General features: G+C 39.4%; 1 protein-coding gene across 3 annotated transcripts; it reads right to left on the bottom strand.

Annotated features, from left to right (window-relative positions):
• Window positions 1–392: 392 nt before the first annotated feature.
• Window positions 393–18,534, bottom strand: LOC134648368 (adenylate kinase isoenzyme 1-like). 3 transcript variants are annotated; one of them, XM_063502893.1, is made up of 5 exons: window positions 18,382–18,534; window positions 4,628–4,808; window positions 3,774–3,922; window positions 3,161–3,331; window positions 393–547 (listed from the first exon to the last, which is right to left on the bottom strand). In XM_063502893.1, exons 1-5 carry the CDS (start codon window positions 18,382–18,384, stop codon window positions 473–475), a joined length of 579 nt encoding a protein of 192 aa, XP_063358963.1. In that variant the 5' UTR covers window positions 18,385–18,534; the 3' UTR covers window positions 393–472. The 3 variants fall into 3 exon arrangements, with proteins under 3 accessions (XP_063358963.1, XP_063358961.1, XP_063358962.1); XM_063502891.1 differs by lacking the exon at window positions 18,382–18,534 and adding an exon at window positions 12,061–12,174; XM_063502892.1 differs by lacking the exon at window positions 18,382–18,534 and adding an exon at window positions 5,068–5,169.
• Window positions 18,535–19,770: the final 1,236 nt, after the last annotated feature.

Here is a 19,770-nt window from a genome sequence, read left to right as displayed (position 1 = left end):
TACCATCCCATCCTACCATGAGCCATGAGCCTACATAGAAGTCTAAAGTTAATTTTATCGTCACGACAAATATGTAAGTAAGAGATTTATTTATCTCTGATGGTTTAGGTTAGGTTAGGGCTACCTAGGTCGATCTGTGTAAGATTGTTCCTAAAATATTTATGTACCAATTTAAAAAAAAAGTAGGTATAGATAACTACAACTAGCCTTGAAAAAACATGTTTTTAAAGAATAATCCGCTATAGCTATCCTATAAATAACAAAAATGGACACGTGAAAGACGTCGCTCTTGCGTCGCTCAACCATCGGCAACTTTGGACAAAAAATCGGCCAAGAGCATGTCGGGCCATGCTTTGCAGCATGTTGGATACAGCTTTTTTCCAACGAAAAAATAGACAATAATAACAACGTATTTATTGCTCAACAAGTGTTTATAAATAAGGGCGTGTATGTACAAAGCGGGCGGGGGGCGTTAGGCCTTCACGATGGGGTCGAGGATGCTGACCACCTCGGCGAAGATGTCGTCCACACTTCTCTCGGCGTCTATCTGTAATTTCAAATAAAATCGTCAATATTGTGTAAAAAAAAACCAAAATGGCTACGCACCATCCTGCCCCGAATGAAGTTACCTCACCAGCAGGCGTATTATGGATGGATTTATCCACCTGACAAAATAACCGTCACTTTTTAACACCGAGCGATTGAAAGTGATGGACCGTTTTATCACCCTGTCACATAGACAAGAACGACCGTCATATCCGTGCAGGGTGAGCCTGCACATTATACTACTCTTTGGCCTGCACTGTACTGCAGGCAGTGTCATATTGATAGAATTTAAGTGAGTTCAAAATGCCAAGAGTTCAAAGATCAGGATTGTGTTTATGTTTGGTTCTTACAGTAAATACATAACAATTTTTCTCGTACTCGTATCACTGCCAATGCTAAACCAAAATATATACCAATACAGTCGAGCTACAGTAGAATTCTTCGGGGTGTCAATTAACCATCTTTGAAAGAAACCATACCCTCTTCAACTTATCAGGGTACTGTGCTAACACCAGCTCGTTGTTTTCGACGGTCTTCAGTCTCAGCTTGTTCGTATCTTCGTTGTCATCAGCGCGGCCCGAGCTGGTACCATGTCCTAGGAGACGCTTGGTCAGGCTTACCAGCTCGCTATTGCAGGGGTCTTTAGTCTCATCCGTACAGGTCGAGCTATCAGCAGACAATTCTTCGGGGTGTCATCATTGAAACCACTTACTTAGCCTCTTCAACTTGTCGGGGTACTAGTCATCAGCGCGGCCCGAGCTGGTACCATTGCCTAAGAGACGCTTGGTCAGGCTTACCAGCTCGCTGTTGCAGGGGTCTTTAGTCTCATCAGCACAGGTCGTGCTACAGCAGACTTCTTCGGGATGTCAACCATCTTCTGGACATCAACATCAATCACTTACCCTCTTCAATTTGTCAGGGTACTGTGCCAACACCAGCTCGTTGTTGTCCACGAAGGTCTTCAGTCTCAGCTTGTTCGTATCTTCGTTGTCATCAGCGCGGCCCGAGCTGATAACATGGCCTAGGAGACGCTTGGTCAGGCTTACCAGCTCGCTGTTGCAGGGGTCTTTAGTCTCATCCGTACAGGTCGAGCTATCAGCAGACAATTCTTCGGGGTGTCATCATTGAAACCACTTACTTAGCCTCTTCAACTTGTCGGGGTACTAGTCATCAGCGCGGCCCGAGCTGGTACCATTGCCTAAGAGACGCTTGGTCAGGCTTACCAGCTCGCTGTTGCAGGGGTCTTTAGTCTCATCAGCACAGGTCGTGCTACAGCAGACTTCTTCGGGATGTCAACCATCTTCTGGACATCAACATCAATCACTTACCCTCTTCAATTTGTCAGGGTACTGTGCCAACACCAGCTCGTTGTTTTCGACGAAGGTCTTCAGTCTCAGCTTGTTCGTATCTTCGTTGTCATCAGCGCGGCCCGAGCTGGTACCATGTCCTAGGAGACGCTTGGTCAGGCTTACCAGCTCGCTATTGCAGGGGTCTTTAGTCTCATCCGTACAGGTCGAGCTATCAGCAGACAATTCTTCGGGGTGTCATCATTGAAACCACTTACTTAGCCTCTTCAACTTGTCGGGGTACTAGTCATCAGCGCGGCCCGAGCTGGTACCATTGCCTAAGAGACGCTTGGTCAGGCTTACCAGCTCGCTGTTGCAGGGGTCTTTAGTCTCATCAGCACAGGTCGAACTATCAGCAGACAATTCTTCGGAGTGTCAACCATCTTCGGGATATCATCATCAATCACTTACCTTTTTCAATTTGTCAGGGTACTGTGCCAACACCAGCTCGTTGTTTTCGATGAAGGTCTTCAGTCTCAGCTTGTTCGTATCTTCGTTGTCATCAGCGCGGCCCGAGCTGGTACCATGTCCTAGGAGACGCTTGGTCAGGCTTACCAGCTCGCTATTGCAGGGGTCTTTAGTCTCATCCGTACAGGTCGAGCTATCAGCAGACAATTCTTCGGGGTGTCATCATTGAAACCACTTACTTAGCCTCTTCAACTTGTCGGGGTACTAGTCATCAGCGCGGCCCGAGCTGGTACCATTGCCTAAGAGACGCTTGGTCAGGCTTACCAGCTCGCTGTTGCAGGGGTCTTTAGTCTCATCAGCACAGGTCGTGCTACAGCAGACTTCTTCGGGATGTCAACCATCTTCTGGACATCAACATCAATCACTTACCCTCTTCAATTTGTCAGGGTACTGTGCCAACACCAGCTCGTTGTTTTCGACGAAGGTCTTCAGTCTCAGCTTGTTCGTATCTTCGTTGTCATCAGCGCGGCCCGAGCTGGTACCATGTCCTAGGAGACGCTTGGTCAGGCTTACCAGCTCGCTATTGCAGGGGTCTTTAGTCTCATCCTTACAGGTCGAGCTATCAGCAGACAATTCTTCGGGGTGTCATCATTGAAACCACTTATACTTAGCCTCTTCAACTTGTCGGGGTACTAGTCATCAGCGCGGCCCGAACTGGTACCATTGCCTAAGAGACGCTTGGTCAGGCTTACCAGCTCGCTGTTGCAGGGGTCTTTAGTCTCATCAGCACAGGTCGAACTATCAGCAGACAATTCTTCGGAGTGTCAACCATCTTCTGGATATCATCATCAATCACTTACCCTCTTCAATTTGTCAGGGTACTGTGCCAACACCAGCTCGTTGTTGGCGACGAACGTCTTCAGTCTCAGTTTGATCGTTTCTTCGTTGTCATCAGCGCGGCCCGAGCTGGCGGCGCGGCCTAAGAGACGCTTGGTTAAAGTTTCAGCTGTTGCTTCGAAGTAGATGATTACCTGAAAAAAAAAAGATTGTCATATTTTAAGTGCATCTAGGTAAAATAATAATATCGCACGGAAGAATAACACCAGACTAACTTACGACGAGTCTAAACAAAGTGTAAAAAGTGTAAATGGCTGAAGGAATTATCTTTTGAATATAATACATTCATTTTAGGGAGCTCTAGGCTAGATTAATGTCTGATTTCTGGAAATTCATTCATTCATTTAAAAAGTTTTGGAAATTGTTTAGTACCTACGAATGCGAAAACCAACGATGGGACGTTTGCCGTGTCGTGTATATCCATAAGTGAACACACAACAATCGGGTTTTTCATTCTGAAGTTTCACAGCACGAATTTTTTGAATGGCACTATCTTTATCTTTCAATATAAATAAACAAGCATTTCTCTGAGATACAGGCGCGTGCGTTATGGGAAATGTTTCTTTGGCTACTCACAGTGCAAGGAGCAATGGTTTTCTCGAAGGCTTCGCCCTGACTCTTCTCGCGCGGGTACCCGTCGATGAGGAAGCCATTGGACTCCGCGAGTTTAGCTTCAATGGCGTCTTTGAGCAGCTCCAGAACTAGCTCGTTGGGAACCAGTTCACCTGGAACGAGTGGATTGATGTTATTGTTTACTACTAGTCAAATCAGTTTCTGTTTTAGAACTGTCAAAACGATTTCCTAATATGGAATTTATATGAAACATTACATGTGACGTCAACTCACCATAAACTACTTAAACACTAGGTACTTATTATATTTCTATCCGATTTATTAAATAGAACTTGTGTTTAAAAATAACTGCTATCTATGTTAGAATTATCTGGTGCTTTACCTATTTCATGCATGGTGTGAAATAATTTATTTTTAAAACAGTCAAATACCCTATTGTCTTAGTTACACTTTGATGGCCATGTCTTACTAAATGGTGCCCACAATGCCTTGACAGGGTATTCTTCTTTGGCCAGGCGTTTTTTACTCTATTAAATCTGGCGTATCGTATATGTATATGTATAAGAACGCGGGTATGGAGTATAGTGAAATATATTTGAGAAGCCTTATTGGCGTGTTATGCTCATATCTTGGTCTCAGAGACTGAAACATCAGTTCTTTATTACAATGGCCAGAAACATGAGCTTTTTATAACTATGGCTTAAACGATAGTATGTTCTCAAACATGGCAATAAGCTCGAGAAAAGTAGCGGGGAATATAAATGGTCGACAGTTATCACGACAATAATTTTGGTCTAAATTTACATTTTGTGATTTCATTGATAGCTGGAAGAAGGTGGAAGAATGTAGATACTTACCTCGTTCCATGATAGCCGTGAGACTCTTCCCTCTCTCGGATCCACTCTTGACTTCCGCTCTCAAAAGATCGCCAGAAGACAGATGGGTGAAGCCATACTTGGCGATGATCTTGTCGCATTGAGTGCCCTTGCCGGAGCCCGGGCCTCCGAGCACCCACACGATCGGCTTGTTGATGGGGGCCTGTGAATTATAGGAATGTTACTTCTGGCCCCTATTTTGCCACGACAGGTGCGACAATTGTGGCCATCACTGTTGCTGACGTCACAGGCATCCATGGGCTACGGTTACCGCGTACCATGGGGCGGGCCGTATTCCTGTTTGCCACCATCATTGTACTATTTAAAAAAATGACAAATGACAACCTTCAAAAATTCATATTAATGTTTTCGAATGTTTTGTGAACTGTCGATGGTAGAGGAAACTACTGATAGGTAAGTACCCTTTCTTCGCAAGCACGTGAGGCACATAGCACAGAACACGCCGGTTGGTTTTCAACAGCTTCCTTACAGCGTTTGCAATATATTTTGGACATTATTATAAGTATTAGGTAGGTACTTGACGTCTTAGGTAAACTATACTCACTTTTATTATCATGCTTATCTAGTTGGTTTCGGTACTTGAGTGTTAAGGGCGATTCTCAGAGATGACGTTCGGTGCCTGACTTCGGTGCCGAATTTTATTTTTTACTTATTTGATACACAACTTTATTTCCTAAAATCTAGCCTTAATATAAAAAATATTGGTAGTGGAGGCCTCCATTAGAACCTTATAGTTTCTTTGATATTTGAGATTTAAAAAACACCGAAATCATGTGCAGGCACTGAAATCAATTTACGTCACCGAATTCAAAAATGCTTAGGTACACAAAAATCACACTTCAATTTTATATCTAAATTATATTATAATTTATTAATATTTTTTATTCTTATTTGATGATAAGCGATATAGTGAGGCTAATGATATAGCATAGCTTACATAGATTTAATAAATAGTTTACCTTTGTTTACTCAAGATTTTAAAATAACAAAGTTGCGGCTTATGAAACAACATCTCTAGAAGATATCCCACACTAATTGACTATCCTCATACAATAGGGCGATGTATGGTCCTGAAACGAGTTTCAGACATGTCGACCATAAATTCGCACATAAGTGCTATGAAGAAGAAAATGTTTGTTTCACACAATCCAACGGCACACTCATCAAAAAGAAACTTATGTTACCTACACCCCATAAACAAGATACTTTTGAGAAAAATATTTAATGCATTTATAAAACAATGTAAACAATACGGAAAACGAGTATTTTGCTAGACTTTTAAATATGTAGTATTTTTTAATGACAGAGGTTTAAAGCGTGAACTCCCTCAATTTAAAACTACTTGAAGGTGTTGACTAATGCTTAAAGATCCAATCACCTATTAGTTATGATCTCCTGCACCCTCACACACTTGAGCTAAATTGTAACTCCGATATTTAAACATAAATACATCAGACGTTGAGGATTGTTAAAACACTGGCTATGTTGAATTTGTGTTCATGGCTATGCTTTAGAAATATTGATCAGTAGGTACGTTCAGTGCCTTTGAAGCGATCTCGACAATAGAAGGCCACTTTATTTTTAATCCCTTGTTTTGTGGGTGCACCTTGCATAGTATGTAAAACACAAGTTATTTTAAACGAAGTGGGATCTAATTAACTGCATTTATTTAATATGGCTGACACGTTTAAAGGTATCATGGTGTAGGGTCTCAAGTGATACAGAGGACAAATTCACATAATATACTCCATTGGTTTGAAGATAAATCAAGGCAACAGCGAAAAGAGAGAAAGAAACATTGGGTCTACGATTTTCAACATACGTCTCGTGAAAAAAAAAACACTACTCATTATAAACTAGTGATTTTGTTTACTTATACTATGACTTAATTTACGTACAAGCATAGTTTTACGTTTATAAAGCGTATCTTAAACTTTTTAGGTGTGATAAGTTAGAAAATAAAGTACAGCAAACTAGTTTACAAAGCAGGATTTGAATTCGGTGATCACTTTCTTGATATCGGTGGTCAAAAAATCCACCGAAACCAAGGAAATCAACACCAGTGATGTCAAAATTAATCGCTTTTTAGCAATTACAGAAATAGTATGAATGATACAGAGGAGATGTAATAATGATGGGTTTAGGTACTTTCGAGGTTTTCTTAATCACTTGCATAGCGATAAATGCACTAGAACTGTGGGAGAAAATTGCACCAACGATCTCAAAAAAACAGAACCGAATCTACCGAATGACAGAGAAACATTTAAAAAAAGCGGCCAAGTGCGAGTCGGACTCGCCCATGAAGGGTTCCGTATTTAGGCGATTTATGACGTATTAAAAAAAAACTACTTGCTAGATCTCGTTCAAACCAATTTTCGGTGGAAGTTTACATGGTAATGTACATCATATATTTTTTTTAGTTTTATCATTCTCTTATTTTAGAAGTTACAGGGGGGGGGACACACATTTTACCACTTTGGAAGTGTCTCTCGCGCAAACTATTCAGTTTAGAAAAAAATGATATTAGAAACCTCAATATCATTTTTGAAGACCTATCCATAGATATCCCACACGTATGGGTTTGATGAAAAAAATTTTTTTGAGTTTCAGTTCGAAGTATGGGGAACCCCAAAAATTTAATGTTTTTTTTCTATTTTTGTGTGAAAATCTTAATGCGGTTCACAGAATACATCTACTTACCAAGTTTCAACAGTATAGTTCTTATAGTTTCGGAGAAAAGTGGCTGTGACATACGGACGGACAGACAGACGGACAGACGGACAGACGGACAGACGGACAGACAGACAGACATGACGAATCTATAAGGGTTCCGTTTTTTGCCATTTGGCTACGGAACCCTAAAAAGTACCTTAGTATACTGTGACTGCACCTCTACTTTATTCAACGGTTAAGGCACAACTAAAGCATACTTTGTTTGAGCCACTGAGTCCCTAGTCTACAACTTTGTAAGAGTACCGACATGGTTTGTAAATTACACCGAAATCAGTCAATAGCCCGGGACACATCGTAAATTTGGTTTTATTCAATGTGTTGAGCAAACACATTATTTTGATATAAAGAATATGATCAGTTAACTAATACCTTATGCGTGAACACCGATAATAACTCCGATATAATCTTGAGTAATAATTTTGTTTCAAAAAATCTGGGCGCGGGACACGCCCACCGAACATCATTTTTCGCATTTGGATATTTTTTTAATGTATTATATAAATAATAAATAAATAGTTTGATAGTGTCCCAGACAGAATATATGCTGAAAATCATGCCTGAATTAATTCAGATTTATTGAACAGTACATTCAATAACTTTTTGCCCCGGACACGTAAAAATGGCCCTCCTGAGAAATGCCCTTAACACAGTGTAGGTAAGGTACCTACGTTAAATTATGTGAATAATTGCGTTATTGATAGATCATTTTGTTTTAACCCCTAGACTTTTAGGCGCCATCTATAGTTAAATTGAAATTTTGTTACCGTAAAGTAAAATGTGCATTCCTACTTTGCTCCTCACGGGAGTCACGGGGTAATTGTGCTCGAACAGTTTTTATACATACTATATTATTGTATTTTTTATACAAACTATATGATCATTATTTCATTTAAGTGTTACAATATGATAGAGTGCGGAAAGAGAAGAGTCGTGGAATGTGGGGCCCAATACATTCCACGACTCTTCTCTTTCCGAACAGACTCTAGGTCTATTTAAATTGTCAAAATATGTATACATATATCATGATAAGTTGTACAATTTTACAACTGTACAATGTCTGATAATTGTACAATTTTATATCGTGCAATAATGTTTTAATAAATAAATAAAACACTGGATACAATTATATCAGAGAAAAAAAATTGAAGGTAATTTAGGAGCAAGGTTACGGTACTAATTTCAGTTATACTGATATCCACAATTAGAAAGCTATTTAGAAAGAAAATAACATATTTTACGCCTGTAACATGCCTGTAACTCTGTTTACTCTTCCTAATTCTGAAAACAGTATAGGTACCTACTTAGTGATGTTGACGGTCTTACAAGCGTCATTAAACCTTGTCCAATCACTGAATTCCCACAGTAATCGAGCGAGCGATCTATTTTCGACGCGCGCGCATTGACAATGACCGCTTCCTAGCTGTCACGAGTGTCACGGCACAATGTCACTAATGAGCGGAACTGCGGCCTCGGTGACATGACGAGCGGAACTGCGGCCTCGGTGACAGCCAACTTTTTAATGACAGTCCAATCAAGAGAGCTCGTTTTTATGAGGCGCGGGAAATCCTTAATGAATGAAGTATTTTATTTCAAACCTCAGTCAGTAATAAATAAGGCTGTAGCTAAGCCTATGGGAAAGCTAATGTAACGTTCTCATAAACCCTTAAGGGCCAGTACAGGGCCGACGTTGCAGTTGGCGTGCAGTTCCCATACAAATTGCAGTCGGGTTGCAGTCCGTCTGTATCGGCCCTAATAAGAAGCAGAATGAGCGGATGATATTTTGACATTGTCGAACGAGCGAGCGAAGCGAAGCGAAGTTCTTACATTCGACTTTGAACACGCGGCTGGCTAGCGGCACGTCTCGGCATTTCGATGTTTTTAAGCTGAACTGTCAGAAGATAGTTTGATACTCAATAACATAAGTAAATTTGTCCTAATTTAAATGAAATTGGGTAAACGTGTAGTCGAGGGCATTATATTTTAGTCATTAAATTATGAGCAGGCCCGATAAAGAGGTTATTGAGCTTGAAGAGCTTAGAAGGCCAAAAAGCTGTTTGTGAGGGGTCTTGCTATTCTGGTCAATTTTTTGCAAGAAACATGGTCGAGTTTAGTATCAAATGAAAGTGCTCGACTTACACTTTTATAATATCGTTTTTAAATTTACCATTTTGAAATAATTAGCAAGATAAAAATAAAATAGAATAAACATAATATATGTATGTGACATTTGACAAGAAATATTTCGGCTTAGCACAGATACAGTTTATTTTAATCTCTATGGTGGTGACTTAAATCCAGGGGAGGGACAGCCGTATACGAAGCCCTTTATTCGAAAAAATAGCGCCATCTATATTACTTAACGCTAAACTTGTAAATGGCGCTTCAAAATTGATGCAAAAAGAGCGACATAAAATAGTAGAAATTAAATAAAATGGAACTCAAAAATGTCCATACTAAATTGTTGTTATGTGTAAGCATTTTACGTCAAAAATGTGACAGGTACGTAGAAAGTGCCGCCCTCATTTATTTTCTAATATTTTATGTCGCACTATACGAGTACCTAAGTAGGTGCAACAAAGTCAATCGCTATATAATTTTTGGTTAACCGCGAGTTCTCAGTTCGGGGCGAACTACTAGTTAATTAAAGTTATAATTATTACTATACGGTACTTCTAAAAAATCGTCGGTCGAAAACGCCAGTGTTAAAATTTCTAATAAACTTTTAAATGCAAATTCACAATTTACATAGGTAATTACACTAATTACTGCAGGCGTATTTTGGATGGAATTATCCACATGATAAAATAACCGTCACTTTTTAACACCGGGCGATAGAAAGTGACGGGCGCCGTTTTATCACGCTGTCACGTGGACAAGAACAAGAACGACCATCATTACCTGCCTACAGCCATCTCTGCAACAAAATTGTCAACAAATACTGCACGATCTCGATAATTCATTTCTCACGGATTCTCGTCCCAAAATATCTCGATCGCTCGCCACAGACAAAGTTCTTACACCTTATGCCCAAGGCGATACAACAAATTGCATGTAGACTAATGTAGACATTATTATTTTTGGCATTCGTATACCAGAATTATCTACGTAGTCTTACAGGAATGCAATAATGGTATAAGACGTCGTATTTAAGTATCTTCTCTACTAATTCGATCAAAAATACTTTGTCACAGTTTAAGTACAATCAAAGAATTTAAGTTTTGTGCAATTTCGTACCTTATCACAGAGACAATCAATATGAAAGTCGCTAACCCTCATACCTACTACTCGTATTGTCACTGCGAAACGGAAAGGTACGAAACGGTAGGTACTGAATTTAAATTCCTTGACCGAACACTTCATGGTTTCAATTAAGTAATATTATTTAGGTTCTTTTTTTTTAATTAACAATATATTGGCTTGCTTGTAAAATGACCTTGGCTTGTGCGCGACAGTTTCAAGTTTGACAAATAAATGGCGGTCGAGAGGTACCTAAATGTAATTCGAATGAATTAATTAAGTAATGTTCAATATGTAAAAAAAAATTCTTTATTTAACATAATTTATACATAGGTACATTTGTAGTACATATATTTAATCAATACTTTAGTCAGCTTGATGGGATGATGATGACGATTGATAATCACTATCCAATGTCATTTCTCAGGCATATAATAACTATCTCCATACCAAATTTCATGTAAATCCGTTCAGTCGTTTAAGAGCAGTGAACAGGTAACAGACAGACAGAATTACTATCGTATTTAATAATATTTGTAGAGATGTCCTAGAAACTGCTCAATCGATAGTGATCGAATGCTAACTACCTACTTAATAAGTACTGTTATTTGTCAAAAGACGAAGTGAACCACTTATCGAGTCCATGAATGAAGGACATAGGTTTAGTATCGATCGAAATGAGAATTAGTAATTAGTACTCGCTAGGAATAAATACTGAACTGTAGATTTCTTAGAAACAATTAATCTACCACAACTTTGCGCAAGTAAAGTTTTAAAATAGGTACATAATAATATTACTTAGACCAATTCTGTTCATTCCAAAACTCGGTTGTTCTCAAATAGACTTGATTACACAAAACCAATTGATATAGGTATAGTTGTTTATTTATAATTTTATAGGTACGGATTTGGAAGCATTCATGTGATTCATTGCCACTCAAACGCTTATGATGTCAGTAGAGTAACAGTGAGATAGTCATAGGTACAACTATAAGTACATATATACCTATTTTGGTAAGCCAGCTTTGTCAGTAAAAGTTATGTTAAAGTTACTTATTGATTTATAGAATAGGGCGGCAAATTTGAAAAATGTAGGCGCGAAGAATCTATTTCCCATACAATTTTCGAAGTTCGCACCTTTTATCTACTGACAAATTATCTATAAAAGTGAATTAATTTAGTAGTGGTCTACCAATTTATCTTTTTATAAATACAAATTCACCCCGATTAGCTCATAAATAAGATTTACAATGTCTGCTACATCTACGTAGGTGTAAAACTAAAAACCACCAAAATTACGTCTCACCCTGAAACTATTGTGTTTTATAATATTTAAAACCTTCGCGTTTTGAACACATATTAACTCACATTTATAGACGGGTCTATTGTGTTTTGTAATAATGTCAACTTATTTATACTTATACCTTGCGATGAAGCTTCGAAATTTCCACATCAAACCACACTGTTATCATAAAAACCAAAACACAGAACACTTCTCTAACACCATCTAGCCGAGTTTTCATTTAACACTCAACTAAATATCTGATCCCATTCTTATTATGATACTCTTGAAATCGTGTGACTTCTTATCTTGTTCGGATTATACCATTATACTGAAGGGCATTTAAAGTTCTACGTGCTGTAAATAAACAGATTTTGTGCCAGTTGGCAGAAACGTTCGGTTGTGAACTGTGATACAGACGCGATCATAACTGGATTATTTTGGAGAAATTGGGATGTGGGAGGGAACTTGGTCAAGAAAATCACGTTTAGATAGAATTTGTAAGGTTGAAGACATGTTCTAAAGAACTCTGAACTCAATTGGACAATAACAATAACTTTGTATCTTGTAATATATATTATCTTGTAAGTTAATAAAAGGGGGACAATGATTACTCGCGTCCGCGGGAAGATTACCTTAGATACCCCGCACGTGTCCCCTGGGTGGTGCTAAAGAGTAATCAACTCTGGCTGCTGCACTGCACTATTTCCATACGAGCCTCGCAGCAAGAAAAATAGAAGCGAATAATATAAATAAAATAAATAAATATTATAGGGACATTCTTACACAAATTGACTAAGCCCCACGGTAAGCTCAAGAAGGCTTGTGTTGTGGGTACTCAGACAACGATATATATAATATATATATAAATACTTAAATACATAGAAAACAACCATGACTCAGGAACAAATATCTGTATCATCATACAAATAAATGCCCTTACCAGGATTCGAACCCGGGACCATCGGCTTCATAGGCAGGGTCACTACCCACTAGGCCAGGCCGGTCGTATATGAGCACAATGATCACACGGACCAGAGATCTCGGACCATCAGTCCGAATTTGTCAGATTAATGTAGAAGGTATTAGTAGACCGAAATGCGACTACATTTCCAGACTTCTCAAAGACTACAAAATCGACGTCCTGAACTTACAGGAAACTTACACCAGGGATGAGCAGGACATCGAAAATCCGGATGACCTGATCACCCTGAGCGACGAAGCCTTAAAGTGGCTGAATGGTCTTAGTGTAGACTTATAATTATGTTTGTTTCTATTTTTACAATATGTTTGCCATACGATAAAAAAAAAGTTAATAAAATAATATAAATAAGTACCGTAAAATGACCCTGTGTAGGGTCAAAACTGAAATTCAAACCTCGATAACAATATCATCATCATCTTCCTCGCGTTGTCCCGGCATTTTTGCCACGGCTCATGGGAGCCTGGGGTCCGCTTGGCAACTAATCCCAGTAATTGGCGTGGACACTAGTTTTTACGAAAGCGACTGCCATCTGACCTTCCAACCCAGAGGGTAAACTAGGCCCTTGTTGGGATTAGTCCGGTTTCCTCACGATGTTTTCCTTCACCGAAAAGCGATATATATATATATAAAAATGTATACATATGAAAACTGAATGGTGTATTTAGGTAATAAGTGTTCCGGACGTTAGTATTTTAGTTTTTATTTTATTTTGGGTAGTTCCATTTCATAACTTTGACGATAAAGAGGAAAACCCACCTCACCCCGTAGTGCCTCGTATTTGGGGTGAGAGGGGTTTTCATACAAAGGTGATTTTTGGAAGATTGTTGGATCGATTTTTTATTATTATGCGTATTACTATAGCTCCATTTTAAATTGGAATACATTATTTTTGTAGCAGTAGCCTTAAAATCCCTTCTCACCCCCCTCTCAAACCTTCTCTCCCCATTCATAACCCACTTCTCCCCGCGAAACCTACTCACCCCGTTTTACGGTAGGTACGCGTAGCCAACGTGCATTAGCATAGCTTACGCTCCGTAGCGATCGAAACGCAACTGTCACTTTCGCACTAATATGGAAGAGTGATATAGAAGCAAAACTAACAAAGCGATTCGATAGCGATTGTCACCTTGGCTATATAGGCCACCTGGATTTAGCTGGCCACTGAGTAGGAAATTGCAGAGTTCAGTTAAATATTCAAGCAACCGAGGCCCGTTCTCGTCAGCAGAGCTGGAAGTGAGCTCTTTCAGGGGTGATGCCTTCCAGGCCGGCAGCAGAGCTATTGTTGAACGAGCCTAGCGCCTGTGACGGCTCGGCCACGACATTAGGCGACTGGCGACGGCGGCATCGGCAGCGACAACCATAGGTGGGAACGAAAGGTCCGATCGCTGTCTCGTTCCAAGGTCAGACTTCTTCCAGCTTGACAGAGAGAGCGGGACAGGAATTGTCTGGTTCAGGTGGGAAAGTCAACGGTCGAGATGGGGCTGGGTGCTTGGCAACTAGTGTGGCAAGGGTTTCAGTGTTGGGCGGCGCTATTCCGTCATCCGACATAAGAAGCCGTACTGCCCCTCTGAGGTCACCCTCGTAAACTTTGGACTCTATAGCTCTAAGAATAGAGGGCGCTCTCAAAACGGCCGGCTCAGCTTCCACAAAAAGAGAATCGATTACCCCAGAAGAAACGATGTTCCGCTTAACTTTGGTCGTTAAGTAATTAAGTTGCGTGCGCTGGTTGATTCAGGCGCCTTTAGAGCAGAGTAGGCAAGGCAAATGAAAGCAGAGCCAACCAATCTGGTGTGCCGTTGTTCTTAATACAATGGTCGATTGCCTCACACAATTTGCCTGCCGCCAGGTTGCGAGCCCCCTTAGGTAAAAGACGCAACACACGCACAGATTGCTTTAGTGTAAGGGCTGAGTGGACGCTCGAGTTGGGCGTGCAGCGCGGCGGGGCGTGCGGCGTGCATGTTAAACAAATGCAAGCGTATAGAGCGGCCTTAGTGCACGATGGCCCGGCAGCTTGAATATGTCATGCTCGCTTAAAAGTCTTTGCTTACGGTGGCGTTGTTGATCGGGTCGCCACTTTCCCGAATGAAGGTTGAGAGAGGCGATGGCTGAGATACGCGTCATACTCGTGAACGGGTGCTGTTTGTGGAGACTGGTCTATTTAAGCTAACACGAGCTATTATATTTAGTAACTTTATTTTTGAGTATAATTACATGGACACACCTCATTCGGTTCTCGTATGCTATTTTATTTTTACTATCATTTTCTTTAATTTAATGAATGTTTTAATTAGGTATACAGGATTTTGACTCTTGGAGACCCTATACATCTCTAAGGATAATTTGATTAACTACTATATATTTTAATCTTTTAGTTATGATGACACTTAGAGACATTTACATCTCTAAATAATTTTAGATTATAGTTTTTGTATCTTTGTGTTTTTTTTTTTCAATACTATTGTTATTGCGTTTTCTGTAATTCGACATTTAGAGGCTTTATACATCTCTATGTTAGTTTGATTTGATATTTACGGCTTAGTTGTATTTTATAATTATTGATGTGTTTTTTTTTTTGCTGTATGTAAATTCCATATTGACGTGTAAAAGTGCCCTTGTGGCCTATTTGCTGAATAAATGTTGATATTTGATATTTGATATTTGCTGCTCAAATCACTTGTGACCCCGACGCCACGATGCACGCCTCGCCGAACGCTCCGCTTCGAGCGGCCACTCAGGCCTTACATTTAGGGTGACAAGGTCATCTAGGTCTAGACTACTATTGTTACCTGAGAGGGCTTGTAATAGCCGCCGCTGTACTGTAAGTGTAGGAGGAAGGGCGATGGGTCGGGTACTATGCTTGTGGGTTATATGTACCTTCAGCCCGTGATCGGTGAAGGTACGCGAAGAGTTATGGCAATGGGGTCATTGCGAATGGGTCGTAGCCTGCATAAGTAAGAAACTAAAAGTTAAACATAAGTAAAAAGTACAAAGTCTTAAACTAAATAGAATAGAATATCGAGAATATTGCACATGATATATTGCACCGCCTACAAGTTATCTGCTTTGCCCGAAGGTTGACTGGTAGAGAATGCATTTTAGCATTAAGTCCGCCTTTTGTACGTTTGTATTTTCATTTGTGCAATAAAGATTAAATAAATATTAAATAAATTAACATTGGAATAGTATAAAAATGTATTTAGTCCGTCGTATAAAATCGAAACAGGAACTATCGAGGATATTACGTTGGGGACCTTCAGGGGACCTTATGTTACACAAGCGTACGGCAAAAGGTATTAGAAGCACATACCTACTTAGGTTTCGCATCCAAACCCTGATTAAAATATGAAAAGACACAGATCAAATAAACAATAACCAATGTTGATGGCAGTTACATTTCAAAAACTGTCAATGCGCATGTCGTGCTTGGGTGTCGTCTAGGCGACGACCAATAAAACGAAGATACGTGCCGTCTCGCACCTGCGCGATGTGTGTGGCAATGCCTGAAGCACCGGGTGGATGAAGGCGTTCTGATACTCCTGTCCGCTCTTAACGTAGTGGTATATTCTCTTTGAGCACGCGCTGCCAAGAGGATTTTCACAGATTGTGCCGGGAGGGTAGCCCTCCGTACGCTGCCCACACTAGCTTAGCTGAACCTCACAGCGACCGCTAGAGTCTGTGCGGAAAGATAAGAGTCGTGGAATGTATGGTGCCCAATACATTCTACGACTCTTCTCTTTCTGAACAGACTCTAGTTTATTTTTAACAAAAAGAGGCCTGAATGTTTATATTGCAGTAGTTATGAATTTATTAAAGCAGAGACGACAGTTGTGCTTGTTGCTACGATACGATATATCGATATAAGATTGAATTAGTGTGATGTAATCAAGATGTAATGCAATCTTATCGCATCACAGGCAATCTAAATGCACGCGATATACCTACAAAGTTTATGCTAATAGCACGCTAATAGAGTCTGTGCGGAAAAAGAAGAGTCGTGGAATGTAGGTATTGGGTCCCATACATTCCACGACTCTTCTCTTTCCGCACAGACTCTATCACTAATTTGAAAAAAACTACAGTAGTCATCATAAAAAAGATTGGTTCTTTAGATTAACTTTATCTTACATACATATTCGGAGACAACGTTTTCAAAACCACATAAGTCTCAAATCAAATAAGTAAGAAATAAGTTCGATTAAGTAAGAACTGGATCAAATAATTGTTAGGATAGTGTACCTTCATACATATATTGTATTCTTTAATATTTTAAATAATGAAAATCGAATCGAGCCAGGCAATGATTGACATTGGTAATTTTGAGCAAGGTACCTGGCATGTAGTTCAGGAAGTCAAGTTGGTTAGTTATTATTATTAATATGATGAGCCTACTATGTATTCTCTATATCAGCGGTTGGCAACCTTTTAGCAGCCAAGGGCCACATGCCACATATAGTTAACGAAGTTGATGCGGGCCGCACTTTGTTAGTTAATATTTATGACTTTATCAGACATTGTCGTTTGTCAATATTACATACAAAATAGCCAGGGAGGCTCGCGGGCCGCAAGTGACAGGTTCACGGGCCGCATTCGGATCGCGGGCCGCAGGTTGCCGACTGCTGCTCTATATTATAAGTACAGTGTCAACGACAAGACAATATTTTTACGTAAGTACCTAATGAATTATAATATAGTCTGGCAAGCCATTTCCTTCAATAGAAAAAGGCGGCAAATTGTTGTTGTCCTCCCATAGGAAATTTGAATTTCGCGCCTTTTTCTACTGATACAGTGAGTTTGCCAGAATAGGTAATAAGCTTTTAGGAATGTAGGTCGGGGTCAATAGGTCAAGACAGAGTGCAGTCGCAATTTATCTGCTTTTTCCAGCCCCAGTTTTTGATATTTTAAACAAAATACATTGATAATGACCTACAAAATTCGATTATTTATTTATCGTATGGCGGTTACACACTGGTTAAAATATATGCAGGAAGTATTTAAAATTTACAATTATGCAGATATGAACTCGCATTCTTCGTTAGGGTCACAAAAATCGATTATAGGCTATCTCACTTAGATGTATTAATTATTTTACATTTACTTTTATGTGCACTAAAATTTAAATAGGTACTTATAATATTTCTTTTTAATTTAAAAAAGAATAGCTCAACGCTGAAGCAATACAGACGACAATGTGGCAAAAATACCTACACTTAATAAAAATAATAAAGTATTCTCGCTGAGCGATCTCTATCATTTTATAAATACACAACATTTCTCTAGAGTTTCATTTATTTTCATCATAATCTAAATGTTACGTCACTCGAAGATCTACACTAATCCGCTGAAAATTGAAATCCACTGTTATACAATCCTATCTATCTCCACTAAATTTTATCCTTGTTTAATCTCAATAAAATCAACCAAATCTGAATATACATTCACCAACTAAGCAACTTTATTTGATAATAATAAACAACTTACCATTTATATTTTTGAATTCACCGCGTTCGTTTTCAAAATGGCGGCACACCAACGTCCGTTTACCGCGAGCGATGCGGGGCGACTGCGGCAGCAAGTTCGGTCAAGGCCGTGGAAACTGTGCCAAACAGCCAATAAGCTACGACTGACAGCGCGGGAAATGCTGAAAGCCCGCTCCTCGAACACGACGCGCTTAAATTAAATTATACTTTGACTGTTATAGTTAATTATAGTTACTGAGATTTCTATACCGTTTAGCCTCCTAAGGGCCTGTTTAGCATCCTAAGGGTTTGACTAAGATTTCTATCCCGTTTAGTCTCCCAAGGGCCACTTGCACCACCTGTTTTTAAGTAGCAAAGTACCCTTGTTTGAGCTGCTGAGGTGAAAAAGCTCTTTTCCGAATAGGTGGTGTGAAAAAATGATTTTCCTATTTTAAAAATTGTCCTAAATTATAGCAGTAATACTGGGGCCACACTAACGAGAAACGCCGGGAAACGCCCTTGATTATCGCGATAATTGACACATTTCATACGGCCACACTTGGATTATCGCGATAATCAGCGAAGGCCATAAAATCCAAAAAAAAAAAAGAATATAATAAATAATAAATAAATAAATAATAAATAATAATAAGTGCTCATATATTTCGAATTCTTAGGTAAATAATTCTAACACAATGGTGTTTAAACGGCACTTGGACTTCACAGTGCTTTACATAGTAGTTGCCATCTAGCACTGGATAAAACAAATTATAATTATGGTCGACCGGGGTAAACGCAACTATGGGATTATTGCGTCTATATTTGAGTTCTTTTTAAACAACGCTAATTACAAGAGATCCCGTTGTCAAGTCATTAAAGGGCGATTTTTTTGTTGTCCTTTACACTTTTTTTTCAAATTTGGGATTTTTTATGTTATTTCTACTCAGAATCACGAGCTCTTTCTATCCTAATAGGAGAAAAAAAGTGTCCTAAGATTTTTATTTCCATTCCGTCACCATTTTTCATACACTTTGTATGGCGGTCGCGTAATGGAAAGATCGAAAAATTTATGCAAATTTTGGGACACTTTTTTTCTCCTATTAGGGTAGAAAGAGCTCGTGATTCTGGCGGCCTAGCCAAGGTGACAATCGCTATCGCTTCGCCATCGAATCGCTTAGTGTCTCTCTATCACTCTTCCATATTAGTGCGACAGTGACAGTTGCGTTTCGATCGCTACGGAGCGTAAGCGATTGGCACGTTGGCTACGGGGCCAGAGTAGAAATAACATAAAAAATCCCAAATTTGAAAAAAAAAGTGTAGGGGACAACAAAATAAAAACGCCCTAAAGCCTGAAGTACTTTAAGAATAAAAAGTAGGTATAGAGGGTGTTCCGACCAATGGTATTCGGGAA

The sequence above is a fragment of the Cydia amplana genome, chromosome 5, assembly GCF_948474715.1.
Source record: "Cydia amplana chromosome 5, ilCydAmpl1.1, whole genome shotgun sequence".
NCBI lineage: Eukaryota > Metazoa > Arthropoda > Insecta > Lepidoptera > Tortricidae > Cydia > Cydia amplana.
The sequence above is the reverse complement of the archived record's forward strand: the minus strand, read 5'-3'. Positions and strand labels throughout refer to the sequence as shown.

Bases quoted from the DNA above. Each gene is read 5' to 3' on its own strand.
- LOC134648368 (XM_063502891.1), bottom strand. From the start codon at position 12,159: ATGAAAACTCGGCTAGATGGTGTTAGAGAAGTGTTCTGTGTTTTGGTT. The intron at 4,809-12,060 runs GTATAAGTATAA...TATAATTCACAG, and splicing joins TTTCGAAGCTTCATCGCAAG to GCCCCCATCAACAAGCCGAT. The intron at 548-3,160 runs GTAAGTGATTGA...TTGAAATTACAG, and splicing joins ACCCTGACAAATTGAAGAGG to ATAGACGCCGAGAGAAGTGT.